General features: G+C 52.3%; 5 protein-coding genes across 5 annotated transcripts; 4 read left to right on the top strand and 1 right to left on the bottom strand.

The window, feature by feature from the left end:
* Positions 1-133: 133 nt before the first annotated feature.
* BU24DRAFT_361853 (histone demethylase JARID1D) lies at positions 134-6,563 on the top strand. The gene is made up of 6 exons (XM_033524159.1): positions 134-1,027; positions 1,139-1,187; positions 1,250-2,095; positions 2,287-2,390; positions 2,460-5,134; positions 5,183-6,563. Exons 1-6 carry the CDS (start codon positions 593-595, stop codon positions 6,078-6,080), a joined length of 5,007 nt encoding a protein of 1,668 aa, XP_033389579.1. The 5' UTR covers positions 134-592; the 3' UTR covers positions 6,081-6,563.
* Positions 6,564-6,763: 200 nt separating this feature from the next.
* Positions 6,764-9,101, top strand: BU24DRAFT_487697 (uncharacterized protein; the record flags this gene model as incomplete). The annotated part of the gene is made up of 3 exons (XM_033533477.1): positions 6,764-6,853; positions 7,028-8,002; positions 8,061-9,101. 3 exons carry the CDS (start codon positions 6,764-6,766, stop codon positions 8,763-8,765), a joined length of 1,770 nt encoding a protein of 589 aa, XP_033389580.1. The 3' UTR covers positions 8,766-9,101.
* A 71-nt stretch (positions 9,102-9,172) lies between these two features.
* BU24DRAFT_416898 (TOM13-domain-containing protein) lies at positions 9,173-10,387 on the bottom strand. The gene is made up of 2 exons (XM_033526573.1): positions 9,653-10,387; positions 9,173-9,590 (listed from the first exon to the last, which is right to left on the bottom strand). The coding sequence occupies exons 1-2, from the start codon at positions 9,932-9,934 to the stop codon at positions 9,468-9,470; spliced, it is 405 nt and encodes a 134-aa protein (XP_033389581.1). The 5' UTR covers positions 9,935-10,387; the 3' UTR covers positions 9,173-9,467.
* A 1,219-nt stretch (positions 10,388-11,606) lies between these two features.
* Positions 11,607-13,530, top strand: BU24DRAFT_487699 (SEP-domain-containing protein). The gene is made up of 3 exons (XM_033533478.1): positions 11,607-11,777; positions 11,833-12,299; positions 12,352-13,530. The coding sequence occupies exons 1-3, from the start codon at positions 11,694-11,696 to the stop codon at positions 13,097-13,099; spliced, it is 1,299 nt and encodes a 432-aa protein (XP_033389582.1). The 5' UTR covers positions 11,607-11,693; the 3' UTR covers positions 13,100-13,530.
* Positions 13,531-14,868: 1,338 nt separating this feature from the next.
* Positions 14,869-17,402, top strand: BU24DRAFT_438432 (uncharacterized protein). Its single transcript, XM_033530256.1, has 2 exons — positions 14,869-15,140; positions 15,211-17,402. Exons 1-2 carry the CDS (start codon positions 14,890-14,892, stop codon positions 17,141-17,143), a joined length of 2,184 nt encoding a protein of 727 aa, XP_033389583.1. The 5' UTR covers positions 14,869-14,889; the 3' UTR covers positions 17,144-17,402.
* The last annotated feature ends 249 nt before the right edge of the window (positions 17,403-17,651 follow it).

Genomic DNA, 17,651 nt, shown 5'->3' on the forward strand with positions numbered 1-17,651 from the left:
CTATTGTACCACTTGTTATTGAGAACCATTGAGGCTTGAGTGCAAGTGGTGAGTGCCTACCCTGTCACGCCTGGCCTGTCCTGACCTGCCCTAAACCCTTCCCTACCAGCCAACCAGCCAACCGACCAACCAACCCTACGATCCGCCTACCCTACCCTCCTCTACTATCTACCTCCGGCTACTCACTCACCTCTTCACCTTCCTCTCTTCCTCTTCCTTTCCCTTGTCTGATTTCTTTCACTCTCCACCACCAACACACCCACACTCTACCTACACATACTGACACACCACCCTTCTCTCAACAGGAACACATGCGACCGACCTACCCCTACGGTATCCCCTGATACTGCGTATCTCCACTCTTCAATTTTCCGCCATCGCTCCCATCTGTCGGCCCTCCGATCCATCTGTCACTAGCTGCTCTCTCCGCGCATCTCTGATGCCGCGCCATATCCGCTTTCGATAATCCTCCCAACCGATCTTTTTACATCGAGGGCTTGCCTCTCCAACCACCACATACCATCGCTGGTCCCCAATATTCGCCCTTTGATATCCGAGCGATTGTTGCGCCGGCCGAGGCAGCGGAGGTGCGATGGTGGACTTTGCATCTCAGGGTGGGCCTGCCATGGGCGCCACCACCACTGTCTTTCGAATCGAAGCAGGACATAATAGACCAGCTCCCGGCCCATCGGCTCCAAAATCACGTATGAGCGGTGCGACACAATCCGGTACCAATGGCGCGCAGGCCGCTGGTGCTGGTTCCTCGATTCCTCTCAGCGCTCGTAAGGCACAGCCCTTGGATCTCGCGAGCGTCGAACGCAGAGGACATGGCGCACCCAACAATGAACCACCCAAGGCGAATCGAATCTTTGGCCTGCAGGAGGCTCCCACATTCAGGCCCACTGCGGACGAATTCAAGGATCCAATTCAATACATCGGCAAGATTAGGAAGGAAGGCGAGAAGTATGGCATTGTGAAGATTATTCCGCCCGACAACTGGAATCCACCATTCGCTGTAGATACTGAGGTACGTCCATTTGCAGCCTTGATGCAGCGTTCGATCGCGCATCCTACTCTACTTTATTCTACTATCCGCCACACATAGCATCCATTCAGCACAAAGCTAACTCGTTTGCAGCGATTTCACTTCAAAACTCGACGACAGCAGCTTAATTCCGTAGAAGGAGGTGAGCTATGGCCCTCGTCTGCGTTGCGCCCATTTTCCAACCTGGCTAACAACTCGTATCAGGAACACGTGCCAATCTTAATTACCTTGATCAATTGTCAAAATTTCACAAACAGCATGGCAACAGTCTTACTCGTTTTCCGTCCGTGGATAAACGTCCTTTGGATCTCTATAAGCTTAAGAAAGCTGTCGAGACGAGGGGTGGCTTCGACCGTGTTTGCAAGCATAAGAAATGGGCAGAAATTGGTCGTGATCTTGGCTATAGTGGCAAGATCATGTCCTCGCTATCGACTTCGCTCAAGAACTCCTATCAGAAATGGCTCCATCCATATGAGGAATATCTAAGAGTTGCCAAACCCGGAGTCCACCAGATGCTCGAGTACGAGAATGGTGGTCCCTACACTCCATCACCAGCACCTTCTCCAATGAAGAAATCCACGCAAAACACGCCGAACCACACAGAGTCACCCGCGGTGAGGGCATCGGGTGCGCTCAACGCTGCGCTGCAGAGCGAGATGAATCGGACTTCCGCCTCCACTCCAGAGCCGCCAAGAGCCCCCGTAACCTCCGGGTTCACACCAGTCAATGCAGGTGGATTCACTGCTGTGAACGCTCAACCTCCACCTCAGCCGGCATCTACACCCAGTGGATTCTCCGCCGTGAACGGCCCCAATGGATTTCATCGGGAGACTATGGACTCGCGCACCTCGACACCGTTACGAAATGGTAGCCCTATGCTGTCAGCCCACAATACGCCTGATTTGCGCCCAGTTGGTGCTGGCCTGACACCACTCTCGAATGGGCCGGCGTTTAATCAGCTTAAGCGAACAATGTCGCAAGACACCGAGGGCGGCGTGAATGGCGATACAGATTCGGCAAGTGGCCGACGCAGTAAGCGTGTAAAGAAAGGTGAGTGGTGTTCGCACATGCAGGCGCTCTGCAACCCTGCCCTGTCTGGTGGATTGTGTGCGTCTGTCTGTCTCTCTGTCGTTAAAACAGGGTTGCTGATGGACGCATCCTTGTCTTAATCCAGGCACGGTCTGATTGCTGAGTGCCGCTTTCTATTGGGCCGCCGAGCCAGGCTAACAGAATACACGCAGATGCCGCACCCACCGTGGCGGGCTCCCACATGACCCAACCTAGACTCCCAACGCCAGCTCCATTCAACCCACGCACAAGAGTACCCGATGAGCGTCCTGGCGATGTAAGTATTTCCCTATGTTGTGTTGTTATCATTTATGAAGATAGATACCGTACTAATACTTTGACATAGCGTTGCGAGACCTGCGGAGATGACAAAGATCCCTCCCAGATCCTACTCTGCGACAGTTGCGATGCCGGCTATCATGGCTATTGTCTGGATCCTCCCGTCAAAGGCATTCCTGAACATGATTGGCATTGTGCCAAGTGTCTCGTCGGCACTGGCGAGTTCGGATTCGAGGAAGGCTGTGTCTATTCCCTGAAGCAATTTCAAGAGAAGGCATTCAACTTCAAGGAAGGCCATTTCTCTTCCAAGATGCCTTTCGACCCCGTGACTAATAAGAAGCGAGCCGTCACCGAAGACGATATTGAACGAGAGTTTTGGCGTCTAGCTGTCAGCATTACAGAAACCGTCGAGGTCGAATATGGCGCGGACGTGCACTCAACTACACACGGCAGTGGCTTCCCTACGATTGAACGAAACCCACGCGACCCTTACTCGACCGATCAGTGGAATTTGAACATCCTGCCCTATGCGTCAGAATCCCTCTTCCGTCATATCAAGTCAGATATCTCCGGTATGACTGTTCCATGGCTGTACGTAGGCATGGTCTTCTCGACCTTCTGCTGGCATAACGAGGACCATTACACCTATTCTTCCAACTACCAACACTTTGGCGCCACCAAGACTTGGTACGGCATTCCAGCTGAAGATACGGAGAAATTTGAACAGGCAATGAGGGATGCCGTGCCGGAGCTTTTTGAGACCCAACCAGATCTTCTGTTCCAGCTTGTCACGCTTCTGACTCCAGACCAACTGATGAAAGCAGGCGTTAGGGTTTATGCCATTGATCAGAGAGCTGGAGAGTTTGTAATCACATTCCCGCAAGCATATCACGCCGGCTTCAACCACGGTTTCAACTTCAATGAGGCCGTCAACTTCGCACCAAGCGACTGGGAGCCGTATGGAGAGATGAGCGTTCAGCGCTTGCAGGATTATCGTAGGCAGCCTTGCTTCTCCCACGACGAACTTCTCTACGCAGCTGCATCTCGGAAAGATACTACGATCAAAACAGCCAAATGGCTCGCACCTGCCGTTGGACGTATGCTGGAACGGGAAATCCAAGCACGCAGTGAATTCCTGACAAAGCACAAGGCCGTACTCGAACATGCATGTACCATCGATGGAGCCCTGGATGCCGAACCCAAGTGTCAGATGGAATTCCTCATAGACGAGACCGATATCCACGAAGACGAAATGATATGTGCGTACTGTAAAGGATATAGCTACCTGTCTCGTTTCGTTTGTACCAAAAACAAGAAGACGGTGTGCCTACGACATGCTGGTTGGTTTGAATGTTGCCCTGGATTGACGGAAAGTGCTCGGTACCTCGGAGGGCCAGAACATACACTCGTGTATCGGGTTTCAGACGAAGTCCTCCAATCGACTGTACAGAAGGTCATAGACAAGGCCGGCACCCCGGAAGCTTGGGAGGAAAAGCTAGAGACTTTGCTCGCGGATGGTCCGAAACCCCAATTGAAGGCTTTGCGCGCACTTGTCAACGAGGGTGAAAAGATAGACTGGGAACTACCGGGCCTTGTTGAGTTGAAAAGCTTCGTCGATAAATGTACTACGGTATCCGAGGAAGCGATCAACTACACGGTCCGTAAGCAACAGAATCGACGGAAGAATGATCGCCCATGGCGCGGAAGAGGCGCTGCTGGCAAAGCGGCCGCTGCCGCCGCTGAGGTCGATGAGAAAGAACGGGAGTATCGAAAGCTTGAGAACATGCAGGCACTGCTCCAAAAGGCCGAACGTCTTTCTTTTGACAGTCCAGAGCTTGCAGCTCTACGCGAGCGATATGACAACGTGGTTGCCTTCCAGCTTAAATCGCAGACAGTATTGCGAGATCGAGCGTCTCAGACGGGCCTCGACACGCTTGACGAGCTTCTTGAGGAGGGCAGGAGCTTCAATGTCGATATCCCAGAGTTGGAATCGCTCGAACGTGTGGTACAGCAGCTCAAGTGGCTAAATACTGCCGAGGAATACCGCCACAAACAGTCCAGTCTCCAAGAAGTCACCGATCTCCTTGCACAAGGTCTTGAACTTGGCATTCCAGATACCCATTCCGAGATTCATTATTATCAGGAAAAGAAGACTATGGGTGAGGTTTGGGAGAGGAAGGCCAACGAGCTGATGGCGGTAGAGAACGTGCATTACCAACAATTAGACGCTCTCTCCAAGCAAGCGGCTACCCTCCCGGTAACGCCTGAAACTCTCGCCGCAGTCGAAGCTATTTTGAAAAAGCAACGGGATGCACAGGACCTGATCATGTCGCTATACGAGCGAAGCAAGAACGTCGATTTCAGGTCGCGACCCACATATAAGGAAGTTCGGGATGCCATGGAGGCGTTGAGTGCTTTGAACAGCAAGCCGGCTGGTACCATCGATCTTGAAAAGGAACAAAAACGGCACGAAGATTGGATGAGACGCGGCAAAAAGCTATTCGGAAAAGCGAATGCTCCCCTTCATATCCTCGGAGCGCACATGAAGTCGGTGGATGACCGCAATCGCTCGTGCTTTGACCTCTCCGACCAGCCACGCATGCCAGTGGAGCCCGCTTCGCGCGAAGCAAGTCCTGCCGAAGGCGATAATGTAGATGGTTCCAGCTCAAGTCGGGACGTCTTTTGCATTTGCCGTAGACCTGAAGCAGGGATGATGATAGAGTGTGAGCTCTGCCACGAGTGGTAAGTACAAGGTGTTCTTCGGATGATGCGTCTGCTAACGTTGTCTAGGTATCATGGTAAATGTCTCAAGATCGCTCGAGGCAAAGTCAAGGAAGACGATAAGTATACATGCCCAATCTGCGACTACCGCGTCAAGATACCTAGAGACGCAGCCCGACCCAAACTCGAAGATCTCCAAGTCTGGCAGGACGAGATTGTTTCACTACCGTTCCAGCCCGAAGAAGAGGACACACTTGAATCTCTTATTGATAACGGCTTACGGTTCCGGGACTATGTGGCGAAGTACATCAACCCGCTGATGTCTAGCCCTGATGAGCTCACCACACAACGATTCTATCTCCGTAAGCTCGAGGGCGCTGAGATCCTGCTGGCCAATGAGATAAACTTCTTCCGTCAAGAGTTGCACAAGTGGGCGCCAGTGGCTCCGATACCACCACCGATCCTACAGGCGTCTCTATCTACACGCAAGCCTCGCCCGACAAAGCAACAGAAGCTGATGAACCAATTGGGTATCACCAATCCGGATGACCTTCCGCAGCATTTGCGCACCAAGACCCATATTGCGAAGCGTAATTCCATCGACGCAAGCAAGACTCCATTGACACTCCAACCAGCCCCTGAACCATCACATACTCCTCCTGGAGATCCACCTGGCACGCATAGAAACTTTGACAACCAGGACTACTTTAGTACGACGTCAACGACTAGCTACAACCATTCTCCGACATTTGCGACAACTGCACCACTGACATATGGTGGCGGTTCCAACATCCAACCAATCGACCCAGGGCTATTCGAAGGTGGCGGCCAGGGGTCCACCAGCCCCATGCAAGATCTTTTCAAGAGCTCAGGCAGTGGTGAAATGTTTCAAGAAATGACCGACCTCGACGGCGGACAGGCAGAAGAAGCCTTGGCTGTCACCGAAGGCAGTGGCTACGTCGATTGAGCACGCAGTCTCCAAATGTGCCCGATCTCCCCTTTTCTTTTTCCGGTTTCGATATTATTTGCATTCACACAAGGCGTCATGGTGGGAATATCCAAGGGAGCATCCCCTTCGGTGAAAATCAACTACGATACGACATGATACCAGTCTGCAGGGTAGGGGGAAAAGGCGCTTCTGAATTGGTGTAACTTTCTGCATTATGCATTGTTGCTTGTGTAACAACCATTTTTCTCTCTCCTCCTTTCTACAGATATTTCCTTGTTATTATCTGCCCTGCCACATGCTTGCGCAGGCAACGGCTGTCGGACGAGCTCACTGTACTTTATGTACTACTAGCCTGGCGCAGGCCCTGGTCGACTCGATTAGATACCTTAATGTAGTCTTCACGGGCAGATGTTTTAATGGTGCTGTGGGGAAGCAGAAAAGCTATTTACTGCAAGGATAGTATCTTTCGAGAAATAAAAATACAAGTCTCTTCAATTCATCACTGAAAGTTGCTGCTGCAAATGGCCCATTGTGTGATTGTGTCCATCGCAGGGCTTGGAAGAACGACGGTCAACGGCTGTGGGGATGCGCTTTTGGCACTAACAGCCTGCCGTAGGAAATACTTGGCGCATCAGGCCGTGCGTGCACTTTTCGAACTTTTGGACCTCATCACGGTACAATATCCAGGCCAACCACCAACCATGCTTCCGAGTAGAGGGCTGAGGCCCGCACATATTGCTCCTTTGGCCTCGCGACAATCTTCTGTTCTCTGTCGAGGTGCTGCGAGAAAAGTACGTTAATAACCCATCCGTCACTGACACTCGCGGGTGTCCATTTGCTCCGCATTGCATGATAATGTCATCGTCTTTTTCACACGAAAGACAACGATTGGCAGCCGATTTCCGTTCAATTGGCCTTTGCTACCTTGGAATTTGTGTTGCCTTTACTGACTTTTCAAATCGTAGTTCTCATCTTTCCCTCGCACTTCTGCTCTCCCAACCGGCTCTCGACGAACAAACCCTCTTCAATCGGCAGCCTGGCGGGCTGGAGCGATCCCTTCCTCGCCCAATGCTACGTTGACAGCGAATTCGGTACGATACGGATCATGGTATGCGCCGTGGACATGGGGCAGATCCAGCACGCCATCACCTGACGCAGGTGCAATTGATTTCCAGAAAGCACATCAGTCTGCAGAGGCAACATCGGCACAATCGGCGGTCGAGACAGTCACAACAGCGACGCCAGAATTGACGCCGGCAGGTATCGACAAAGCGCCAGTCGTGGAGAGCACAGCAACCGTTCAACCCACCGCAACAGCGGCGCCGGCCCAAACAGTTGAGGACTACGTTGACCAGCTCATATTGAACAACGACACACCCGCCGCAATCCTTACTTCGACCGATCCGCTCCACGCGATTGAGAAGGTTGGAACACTCAAAGAGCTGGGACTTGACTATGGATGGGGCTTCACGGCATTCTTCGAGTGGTTGATCGAGAACGTTTACATTTCGAGTGAGTTGGGCTGGGGTGCGTCCATCATAGTGTCGAGCGCCCTGATCCGCATCGGCTGCTTCTGGTTCCAGCGCTCCGCTTCCGACAACATGGCCAAGATGGCCGCCGTACAACCGATCGTCAAGGACGTCCAGGCCGAGTTCAGCGAGGCCATGCGGTCGGGCAACAGCGCCAAGACGGAAGCTCTCAAGAAGAAGATGAACCAGATCTACAAGCAGGCTGGAACGAATCCTTTCAAGGGATTCCCCCCGCTCATCGCTCAGGGTCTTTTCGGTTTCGGTGCTTTCAGGTGCTTGCGAGGCATGTCCCAACTCCCAGCGCCAGGCCTCGAGCAGGGTGGTTTCCTGTGGTTCCAGGATTTGACCGTTGCGGACCCTTACTACGTCCTCCCGGTCGTGGTTGGCGGTGTGATGCATCTTTTGATGAAGGTAAGGAACAATTTGGCCTCATAGACAAATTTCTCGAACTAACTTTATGCCAATCTAGTACGGAGGAGAAACCGGAGCCAGCGACCAGACCACAGCAGGAGGCGTACAATTCGCCATGCGGACCATCATGCCCGCCTTCATCACCGTCGTAACCTGCTGGCAACCCGCCGGCACCCAGCTCTACTTCGTCACCTCGACGCTCCTCGGTGCCGGATCCGCGAAGCTTCTCCGAACCGCCTCGATCCGACAAGCCCTCGGCATCTCGCCCCTCCCCTCCGCCGAAAGCAAAGAATTCTGGACCAAAGTCGCGCGCGGCGAAATCTCCCTCGAGACCGCCGAGCAGACGCTCGCCGGCGGCGCGCCCCAGCAGCAAGCCGTCTACACCGCACCCACAACCCCCAAGACCACGCCCGGCACAAAGGGGATCTCGCACCGGGGCCTCCGCCTCAAATCCACGGCCGCGATCCCCGACCACCTCCGCGCCGCCGAGGCCAAGATCGACAAGAACAACCCGACGGGCGACAACGACTGGGAGGGCGGCCCGCCCGCCGACTTCATGGGCAAGGTCGACTGGATGCGGCGCAACTACGCGCCCCGGTACTTCTGGAACCGCACCAAGCTCAGCGTCGCGAAGCTCGCGTCGTCCCAGGGCCGCGACGACGTCGCCAGCGCGGTGCTGAAGCGCAAGAGGGACGCTACGAAGAGGAAGGCGGAGGAGTATGAGGAGAGGAGGAGGGAGAGGCTGGGCGGGGGTAGGAAGTGAAAGGAAAGTACGAAAGAAAGAAAGAAGGTTAAGAAAAATAAAATAACCCACGCTTTGTATAATATGTAGATTTATGAAGAGGGGAGCCGTTTTTATCTCACTCATATCCGCCAAGGGAGCCTCCTGCTTTGCATTACATGGGAAAGAATTCTGGGTCGGGATAAAAGAGAGGAGGGAGATAAAGATCATGGAAAGACACTGCATTGTCCATCTTCCTAGAGTCTCAGCTTTGGTTTCTCCCCTTCGTTGATTGGTTGGTTGGTTGTATGTACAAATACGAATTCAATCTTGATCAGACATGTATGAACTAGATTCACAGTATCGTGTGTACACAATCTTCGGGTCCCTTGCACTCTCTTCTACCCATACAGACATTATACGTGAAAACTGGTTTAGAAGAATTTCTTATATTGCGGTCTCTCAGTATATTGCTTTTCCCATTACCCTTTTTTCTTACTTCGACCCCATTATCATGGATCGAAAGATCCTACACACCACACGCTTCCCAGCCATGAATTCCCACCGAAGTGGCGATGCCATTTATTTTTTTCCCAGATACTCCCTCCCCGTCTATATACAATCCTCCCCTCTCCCTCTGCCTCTCCAGGCCATGCTAGGCCAGCAAGAGACAATCGTCTGACATCCCCTCCTCATCTCCCACATACCGAAACCTTGACAACCAAACCCCCCTTCGTGTCATAATCACTCCAACGCAGTGTACATATCCAACTCCTGCCCGCTCCTCCTCTTCCTCTCCACAGGATCCGGTCTCGCCTCGACCCCTGGGCCCAAACTATGCGCGCCGCTTCGATGCACCGGGAAGATCTATTGTTCATACACGTCAGTCACTCTCCCATCCCCCAAGTTACCCAAGATCATGAACATACCTTCGTACCACTCCACCCCAACCGAAACGCCGCCTCATGCGCAATCAGTTCACCGAACCCGAGCATCAACCCGTTCACAAAGGGCAGGAGGAGGTTTATCGCCGCGCCGCGGAGGAGGCCCCATAGCGTCGGGGGCTTGTAGAGGATTAGTGGCGAGGAGGAGGTTGTGGTTGAGGGGGCGGGCGAGGGCGACGCGGGGGGCGAGTGTAGGTAGGTTTCGCTGTCTGAGGGGAGGGTGAGGGAGGAGGACGTTAGGGGTGTTGGTTGGTCGAGGTCGGCCATGGTTTTGGGGATGGATGTTGGAGGGAGGATGGGGGTGTGGTGCCGGAGGGGGCGTGGGTGTGTTGTGCGTTTTGCGTGGAGTGTTGTCGTGGGAGGTGGAGTTGAGGGTGAGGTGGTGGTGGTTTGTATCGCTGGATGGGAGGGGAGGTGGAGTTGGCGGTGGGTTCTTAAGATCGTGGATATATCGAATGCGGAGGTGAGGTTGCTGAGGAACGAACTTTGGGCGGGAAAAACAATGCCAAGGGATGGTTGGTCCCGCGGACTGAGAGATCTATGGGTCGGAGGGTCAAATTAGGTCCTCAATTAATTGACCAGTCGATCCAATGATTGATTAAGCAACGGGAACGATAGTTACTACGAATTCCTTCGATATCTATCTGGATCTCGGTATACCGTCACCGTTTCTTGGAGATCTCCCATGGCTGACTAAGGACGTCGTTCCGAGGATGTGAAGGGGTGGCTGGTGCTACTTCATGCGCCACGGGTGCTTGCATATTGCGTGCAATTACTTACACGTGAAGGTCATTGTGGAGATTCAAGCAAACTGATTCACATACATATATTGTTTCCTCATATGCGGTTTGTTTCACATAAGGTGTTCGATCTGGCCTGAGAGTAGAATGCACTGGGAATGGTAGCTGCGTTCCATAGATGTCTCATCCATGTTCCCCCAAAAAAGAATAACGCCATCTAAACACGCAGGTTTACCGGTTGCGATTGGTTTCAGCACTATTCTCGTGTTCCATGTTTCTTGCCGATCTCATGGCAATCGTAAGATGATTTGCGTTTTCTCGCCCTGGTTGGTTCAAAGAGTTGGATGGGTTGTGTGAGGCTGGGGAGCCGGGTACAAGCGAAATCCTTCAGCGCGCTTTGCTTTGAATAGTCGTAGGCGGTCGCGACAAGAACAGATGAGAGTTTCACGGGCTGTGTAAGAGATGTTCCAGTTCATGACGAAGTTTTCGCGATAGGGGTTCCTATGGGAGAGTTGCTTGCGCGGAAACTTCTCCTATACAAATGTGATCGATATGCCTCATGTGTTCGGAATACGCTTCTGTATAGAAAGCTTATTTCTAAGACATTTACACCTAGATCGATTCTTGGTAGCGTTAAATGCTTAACGAATACGACGATACTGGACATGATTGCTCTTTGGCCGTGCAATTTCGGTGCTGAACTCTTACATACAGAGCACATCTCACGGATGCATTGAGAGTTGCAACGCAATGGTTTCGCCGAAATGAGTAACAAAATCCCCTGAGAAGATCTAATATCCAATACACCTCAGAAAGCGAACAGCATAGATCAGGAGTAAATATAACACCAATTATATCAAATGACAGTCGTTTTTCAATCATAGAATTCATCCGTCGACCGTTTCGAAGAGGAATGGTAATATCCAAATGGCATAGAATCGGTAGGTTATAGCTTTCTGGAACAATACATGAGCTTCTTTCCTCGCATCCCGCGGGCATTGAGTGTCGAATGACATTCGTTGAAAAGCTAGAATTAAACATTCAGTAAATATTAGCAATCATGATGCAGTAAATTGAATGTTTCCTTCATCTGGCAGGGTGTTGTTGGTCCAGCCAATCAGGTCAACGCAAAGGCTGTGTGGGCAGGCAACATTGACGTCGCCTCCGGGGCCCCACCATGAGTACAAGACGAAGCTCCCCCGACGCCTCTCACCAAACATCCACCATCATCAACAACAGCTCCAAAACCAAACACCTTTACATATCTATCGCTAAGAGGATCTGATATGTCTTCGGGCTCTGCTGCACCTGCCAACCAGGATTCCCTTATTGCCGAACTTTCAAGCCTGACCGGATTAGCTCCCGCAGAGGTTAGACAGAAGCTTGTAGAAGGCTCCGGAGCTCTTGACTAACGATCGACTCTAGGCAGAACAGTACCTCGCCGCTGCCAACGGCGATCTTCAAATCGCAGCTTCCCTCTTCTTCGAAGGCTCCCGCCTTTCAGCGCCTTACAGCGAAGGAGACGACGATTCAGCTTCCGACAACGACATGGCCGGCGACGATCAACAACAGAACCCGAACCCCAACGTTCCTCAAGGCGGCGGACGCACCCTAGACGGCTCGTACGTACCTGGGCCTGCTTCTTCATCATCAGGACAACCAGCACAAGGCCGTCAAGCACCAGCTCAGCGTGGCTTGAGGACACTCGGAGACTTGCAAGGCCGAAGCGGCGGACATGGCCACGGTCATGATCATGACGATGACGACGAGGAGGATGACCAAGAGAACCAGGACTTTTTCGCCGGTGGTGAGAAATCTGGCCTTGCTGTCCAGAACCCCAATCAAGCAAATCCTCGGGATCAAATCAATAGCATCCTGAGACGCGCCCGGCAGTAAGTCACACAATACTCACAACCAGACTGCACAGGCTAACCCGTTTTCCAGAGGTGTACCACGTCCTGGTGGTGACAGTGCAGAGCCAGCTTCCCGCTTCACGGGTACCGGTATGACCCTCGGAGGCGACGACGCTCCCAGTCGTGCGATTCCAGATCCCAGTGCAGATGTTCCACAGCCGGCACCACGGGCCCATCGTGAGCTTCATCTCTGGCGCGATGGCTTCTCGGTTGACGACGGACCGCTCTACCGTTACGATGATCCCACGAATGCGCGCACGTTAGAGATGATCAACACAGGACATGCCCCGCTACATATCTTGAATGTTGAGCATGGGCAAGAGGTCGATGTCGAGGTGCATCCGCACAAGGACGAGGACTACAAGAGACCAAAGCAGAAGTATGTTGCTTTCGGAGGCTCTGGTCAGCGTTTGGGCAGTCCTACACCTGGTGCGTCGTCTACGCCACCTCCCCCTGCAGCTGCAACATCGACAACCACCGCCTCGGCGCCAGTGTCAACTGGCTCGGCGGCAGCAACAGTTGCTGTAGATTCCTCGGTGCCAACCATCAATCTCCAGATCCGTCTTGGGGATGGCACAAGGCTACAGTCTCAGTTCAATACGACTCACACGATTGGGGATGTATATAACTTCGTGAATGCGTCCAGCACCGCCAGCCTGCAGCGAGAGTATGCTTTGATGACGACCTTCCCCTCCAAGGAGCTTAATGATAAGAGCCAGGTCTTGGGCGACTTGGCAGAGTTCAAGCGTGGAGGGGTGGTGGTGCAGAAGTGGAAGTAAAGCAGTACAGGGCAATCTCGTGTTCATTGGTACTGCGTCGGAAAATAAAATTAGGGCGGCGGGTATGAAGCTATGAAGATAAGATGATGATGATGTGCGAACCCCACGGACGGGAGCGAGGTGTCAGTTATCTCGGGCTAATCGACCGGCCTCATTTCGATTCAAATGAGTGAAATGAGATAGCGGGATTGTGCCATCTCTCCCTTGCGAAAGGATTCTGGCCTAGCGCAAACGTGATATGATGTGTGCGATGGACAATATCTTGACTGCAGAAGCATAGGCATTACTGGCTTGAGGATTGTTAGATATGACCTTGCAAGAATCCACAAATAGACCCAATTCTCTTAAGTGCTACCGTACGTCTAGTGTTCCATGGATTGACGTGACAAAGGTTATGCCTACGTGCGGATACTGTACTCGTAAGAATCGAGATGACCTCTCCTCTACTCCGTAGAAGATCTACTGTAGAAAAGGACACACATAAGAGGTGTCGCCGTCGTTCAGACGTCTTGAAAAGTTGTTGGTGGTTGTCTTACGCGTCGCTGATAGATCTTCTTTGTATGTCCCACAATTCTTGAGTCTGCCAAATTACTCCGTACCGTCTGTACAGATTGCTTGGTCGAGGAAAAGTGGGAATGATTTTCTACAAACGACGTGGATCTACCTAGATTAGCCTCCAAGCAGACTGTGAGCGGACCTCGCTGTGCAGTGTGAAGGAAGATGTAAGGAGATCATCGCCGTGCACGGTCCCGTGTCGGACCCTTTGAGTGGAAGCAAACAAAACTTCTGGTACAACTAACGTCTGAACTAATCTCCGAGTTACATCACACCTCCACCGGTTTTGCGCAACGATCATCTCCCAATCCACTTGCTTTTGCAGCAATGCCCGTCAATCTCATTCTCATCAGAGAGCCTCCAGCGCGTCCGACCTCCCATCCCGGACCCCATCCCACAGGACGGACCCATTCCCATCCTTAACACTGGGGGTCCATTGGAGAGAGACCAACGTTCCAAGCACACGGCTTGCGACGCATGAGCAGTCTCTTACCGTTCTGTGTAGCCACCGTCTTGGGGGGACTTCGCAGATTAATTGAACAGTACCCATGTTAGTTAGAAAATGCATAGTGTCACAGTTATATACCCAATCCTCTGGATCAACATCCTCCTTTTGACCTTTTCTTCGTCGTTTCTGCCATTCTGCGTTTGCCTTTCCGTCTGTCCTCGTACCTGGTGGGTGATATCTCCCGCTTGCGTTACTCACATTCCTTTGTCGCAACTTGCCTAAATCATCTTCAACATTCGCACTGCACTGTTCCTGTCCTCGGCCAGACCGTGGGATTCGACAGTGTCTACTTCGCTCTTTTATCTTTTCTTTTCTCCCAATCGAATTCGGATTGCTCTGATACCCCTCGGCTCACTGCTGTCGGCCAGTCAACTCCATTTATATTTACGACTTCGACACCAAGATATGCTGGTCTACATACGATAGATACCGGATTAGGCAGAATTGTTTTCTTTCCTGACGCAACAGGTTTTATCTTATCTCTGGTTGCTATCCTTACCTCACACAAGTGAAATCACTCCCCCTGCCCCTTGCAGGAAGACCGCCGACGATGCTCGTCCGCTCTCCCAAGAGGCTTGCTTTTCTTGCCTTTGTAGTTTTCATGGTCACTTTGACCATCTTTCAACAGTCAACATGGAACGAAGCTATTCTGTACGATCAGATCAATCTGTTCCCAGCGCCCTCGAACGGTTCAGCATTTCCGACATCTACGGGCACGCCTTTGCACATGCCCCCGGAGACCCCTCCAAAATCTGATGAGTTCCCTCCTGTGGCGGTAAGGCCACCCTGGGTTCCAAATTCAGGGAAGAGCAGGGCAAAGGGATCGTATGGGCAAGGTGTATTGAACGGAGAGAGTTTGAAGGTGTATATCGACAGTATGTTGAACTGGACTAGGCCTAGCTGGCATGGTCACTGGCCACCGTTCGGTGCATACAAAGACAAGGGCTACGATCCCAATCGCTGGGAGGAATTCAAGCTGTAGGTTTCCGCTTTCCATTTTACAAGACACTGTCGGCATTGGTGGTGGGAGGATCTAACATGTGCGCAGTGACTATCGGCCGTATGAGAATGGCCACGACAAGCTTAATGAGTCCGCTGCTTCTGCCCCAAGGGCCTACAAGCCGTTCCCAGATTACAACTCTCCTGCTTGGGGAAAGAAGTGGAGAGGGCAGCATGTCTCCTGTCTCGGACCGCGAAACATCCCATTGAACATCAGCACGGACGATGAGGTCCAGGTCTACGATGGCCTTCCGGAGGACTTTCCACGTGAGTTTGCGGGAGGTTACGACGTTATCGGCTTGGACCACGATGTCTGCTTCGACCGGTACTCACGCTATGGGCCGTATGGATTTGGCGATGACGAGTTCCCCGAGGAAGTCAAGGACTGGAAGGCCCCGGAGCTGATACCGGACTGGCAGCAGGTGAATTGGGGACAGCTTCAAGACGATTGTTTGCGACTGAATCGGAATCGATATCGAGAGGGCGCGCGAGAGCCCATCGTAAAGGTACCGAGCGTAGAACGCCCGTCTTCAGACGCGGTCTCGGCGGCAATGGTCGAGCAGACTGACACTAGCCGCACTAATCTGGAATATAGAATAGATGATGGCCCGAAGTATCATCATCGGACGGCCGTCTTGATTCGCGCGTGGACTGGATACAATTACGAGGAGAACGACATCACTGCCATTCGTGCCATGATCTCAGAGCTCTCCCTCCAGTCAGGTGGAGAATACCAGGTCTACCTTTTCGTTCACGTCAAAGACCGGAGTTTGAAGATATTCGAAGATGAGGCACTGTACAAGCGGGTGTTGAAGGAGAATGTGCCAGAAGAGCTACAGAGCATCGCTGTTCTCTGGTCTGAAAACATTTTCCCAGAGTGGTACCCCGAAGTGTATGACTGGCAGGTGTACTGGCAGCAATTCATGTGCCTACAGTGGTTCTCACTTACGCACCCCGAGTTCGACTATGTCTGGAACTGGGAAACCGACGCAAGATATACTGGCCACCACTACCATTTCTTCGAGAAGATGTCCGAGTTCGCGGACAAGCAACCGCGAAAGCTACTATGGGAACGAAACAAGAGATACTACATCCCATCGATCCACGGCGAATACGAAGACTTCGTAGAAAACACCATCGAAGAGGTGATGGATGCATCAGCCAACAGCCTGATTCCACCACCAGTCTGGGGCCCACGTCCCTGGGCGAGAGCCGATCCACCACAAGTACCACTGGGTCCGGAGCCCCCGACGTCCTTCGAGGACGACAACTTCAGCTGGGGCGTGAACGAACCAGCTGACTTCATCACTCTCCTCCCAATGTGGGATCCACGCAACACAAGCTGGTCGTACAAAGACAAGATATGGAACTACATTCCGGGCGTGCGACCTATCTTCACACCACAAGACGGCGCCGCGGACTGGTTCACGCACCCGGATTTCGTGGACATCGACCGCCGCGTCTTCATCAACACGGTCGTCCGCTTCAGCAAAAAGATGCTGCGCGCCATGCACGAGGAGAACCTCGTGGGACGCAGCATGCAAGCCGAGATGTGGCCATCCACCGTCGCCCTACAGCACGGCCTGAAAGCCGTCTACGCGCCCCACCCCATCTTCAACGACAGACACTGGCCCGAAGCCTACACCTCCGCCATCTTCGACACCGCGTCGACCGTCAACGAGTCGACGGGTGCCGCCGAGGACGCCGTACCGGGAGCTTGGACGGAGCAGGCAGACTCGCCGTACAACAAGGACCGCGAGTATAACTTCCAGGGCTGGAGCTGGTACTACGCGTCGAGGTTCCCAAGGAAACTGTACAGAAGGTGGCTCAACTGGCCGATCTCCGTGCAGGACTGGGGCGAGGCTGAAAGGACGGAGGGTGGTCCCGGTGCGGATGGTCCAATGGAGGAGAAGAGGATGTGCATGCCTGGCATACTACTACATCCCGTGAAGCGAATGAATAAGGACAAGACAAAGCCTTAGTCGCTTTTTTCTCCGGACAGACGTCGGCGACGTCACTACAAAATGAAGGAGGAGCTAGGAATTTCCGGGGGTTTTTAGGTTTGGTGAAGACTGCGGTGTAACATTTTTATTTCAGAGATATCCCGATGCGGCGTGCGTACCTTTTGCATACCCTACATTTAGATTTATTGTATGTTACGTTTTTATGTCAACTCTTCTTTTTTTTCACTTCTTTTCATCTCGTAGATCTTATGTCATTCCCACCTGTCTTAGACTAAACGGATTGTGTACAAAAAGTTCAAAGACTATATAGCTAGATTATGAGTATAACTATCTTCGAAACAGGTGCCATAAATCAGTGATCAAACTCGTGTATGCCTAGAGAATCCCAATGGGATACAGACAACCTAATCTTTACAAGGAGGGCATTATAGGTGTCATTTATTCCACCCTACATTGATACACAATGCTTTGTCCCGCTAATCATTGCAAAAGGTAGAGAGAGAAAATCATAATACCCCTTTCTTAG

This window comes from Aaosphaeria arxii (assembly GCF_010015735.1).
Source record: "Aaosphaeria arxii CBS 175.79 unplaced genomic scaffold BU24scaffold_1, whole genome shotgun sequence".
Taxonomy (NCBI): Eukaryota; Fungi; Ascomycota; class Dothideomycetes; order Pleosporales; genus Aaosphaeria; species Aaosphaeria arxii.

Excerpts from the sequence above, each read along its gene's own strand:
- BU24DRAFT_361853 (XM_033524159.1), top strand. The coding sequence starts at position 593 with ATGGTGGACTTTGCATCTCAGGGTGGGCCTGCCATGGGCGCCACCACC. Across the intron at positions 2,391-2,459 it reads CCGATGAGCGTCCTGGCGAT|CGTTGCGAGACCTGCGGAGA; the intron begins GTAAGTATTTCC and ends ACTTTGACATAG. Across the intron at positions 5,135-5,182 it reads TGTGAGCTCTGCCACGAGTG|GTATCATGGTAAATGTCTCA; the intron begins GTAAGTACAAGG and ends AACGTTGTCTAG.
- BU24DRAFT_416898 (XM_033526573.1), bottom strand. The coding sequence starts at position 9,934 with ATGGCCGACCTCGACCAACCAACACCCCTAACGTCCTCCTCCCTCACC. Across the intron at positions 9,591-9,652 it reads TGGGGTGGAGTGGTACGAAG|ATCTTCCCGGTGCATCGAAG; the intron begins GTATGTTCATGA and ends TATGAACAATAG.
- BU24DRAFT_487699 (XM_033533478.1), top strand. The coding sequence starts at position 11,694 with ATGTCTTCGGGCTCTGCTGCACCTGCCAACCAGGATTCCCTTATTGCC. Across the intron at positions 11,778-11,832 it reads CCGGATTAGCTCCCGCAGAG|GCAGAACAGTACCTCGCCGC; the intron begins GTTAGACAGAAG and ends GATCGACTCTAG. Across the intron at positions 12,300-12,351 it reads ATCCTGAGACGCGCCCGGCA|AGGTGTACCACGTCCTGGTG; the intron begins GTAAGTCACACA and ends CCCGTTTTCCAG.
- BU24DRAFT_438432 (XM_033530256.1), top strand. The coding sequence starts at position 14,890 with ATGCCCCCGGAGACCCCTCCAAAATCTGATGAGTTCCCTCCTGTGGCG. Across the intron at positions 15,141-15,210 it reads CGCTGGGAGGAATTCAAGCT|TGACTATCGGCCGTATGAGA; the intron begins GTAGGTTTCCGC and ends ACATGTGCGCAG.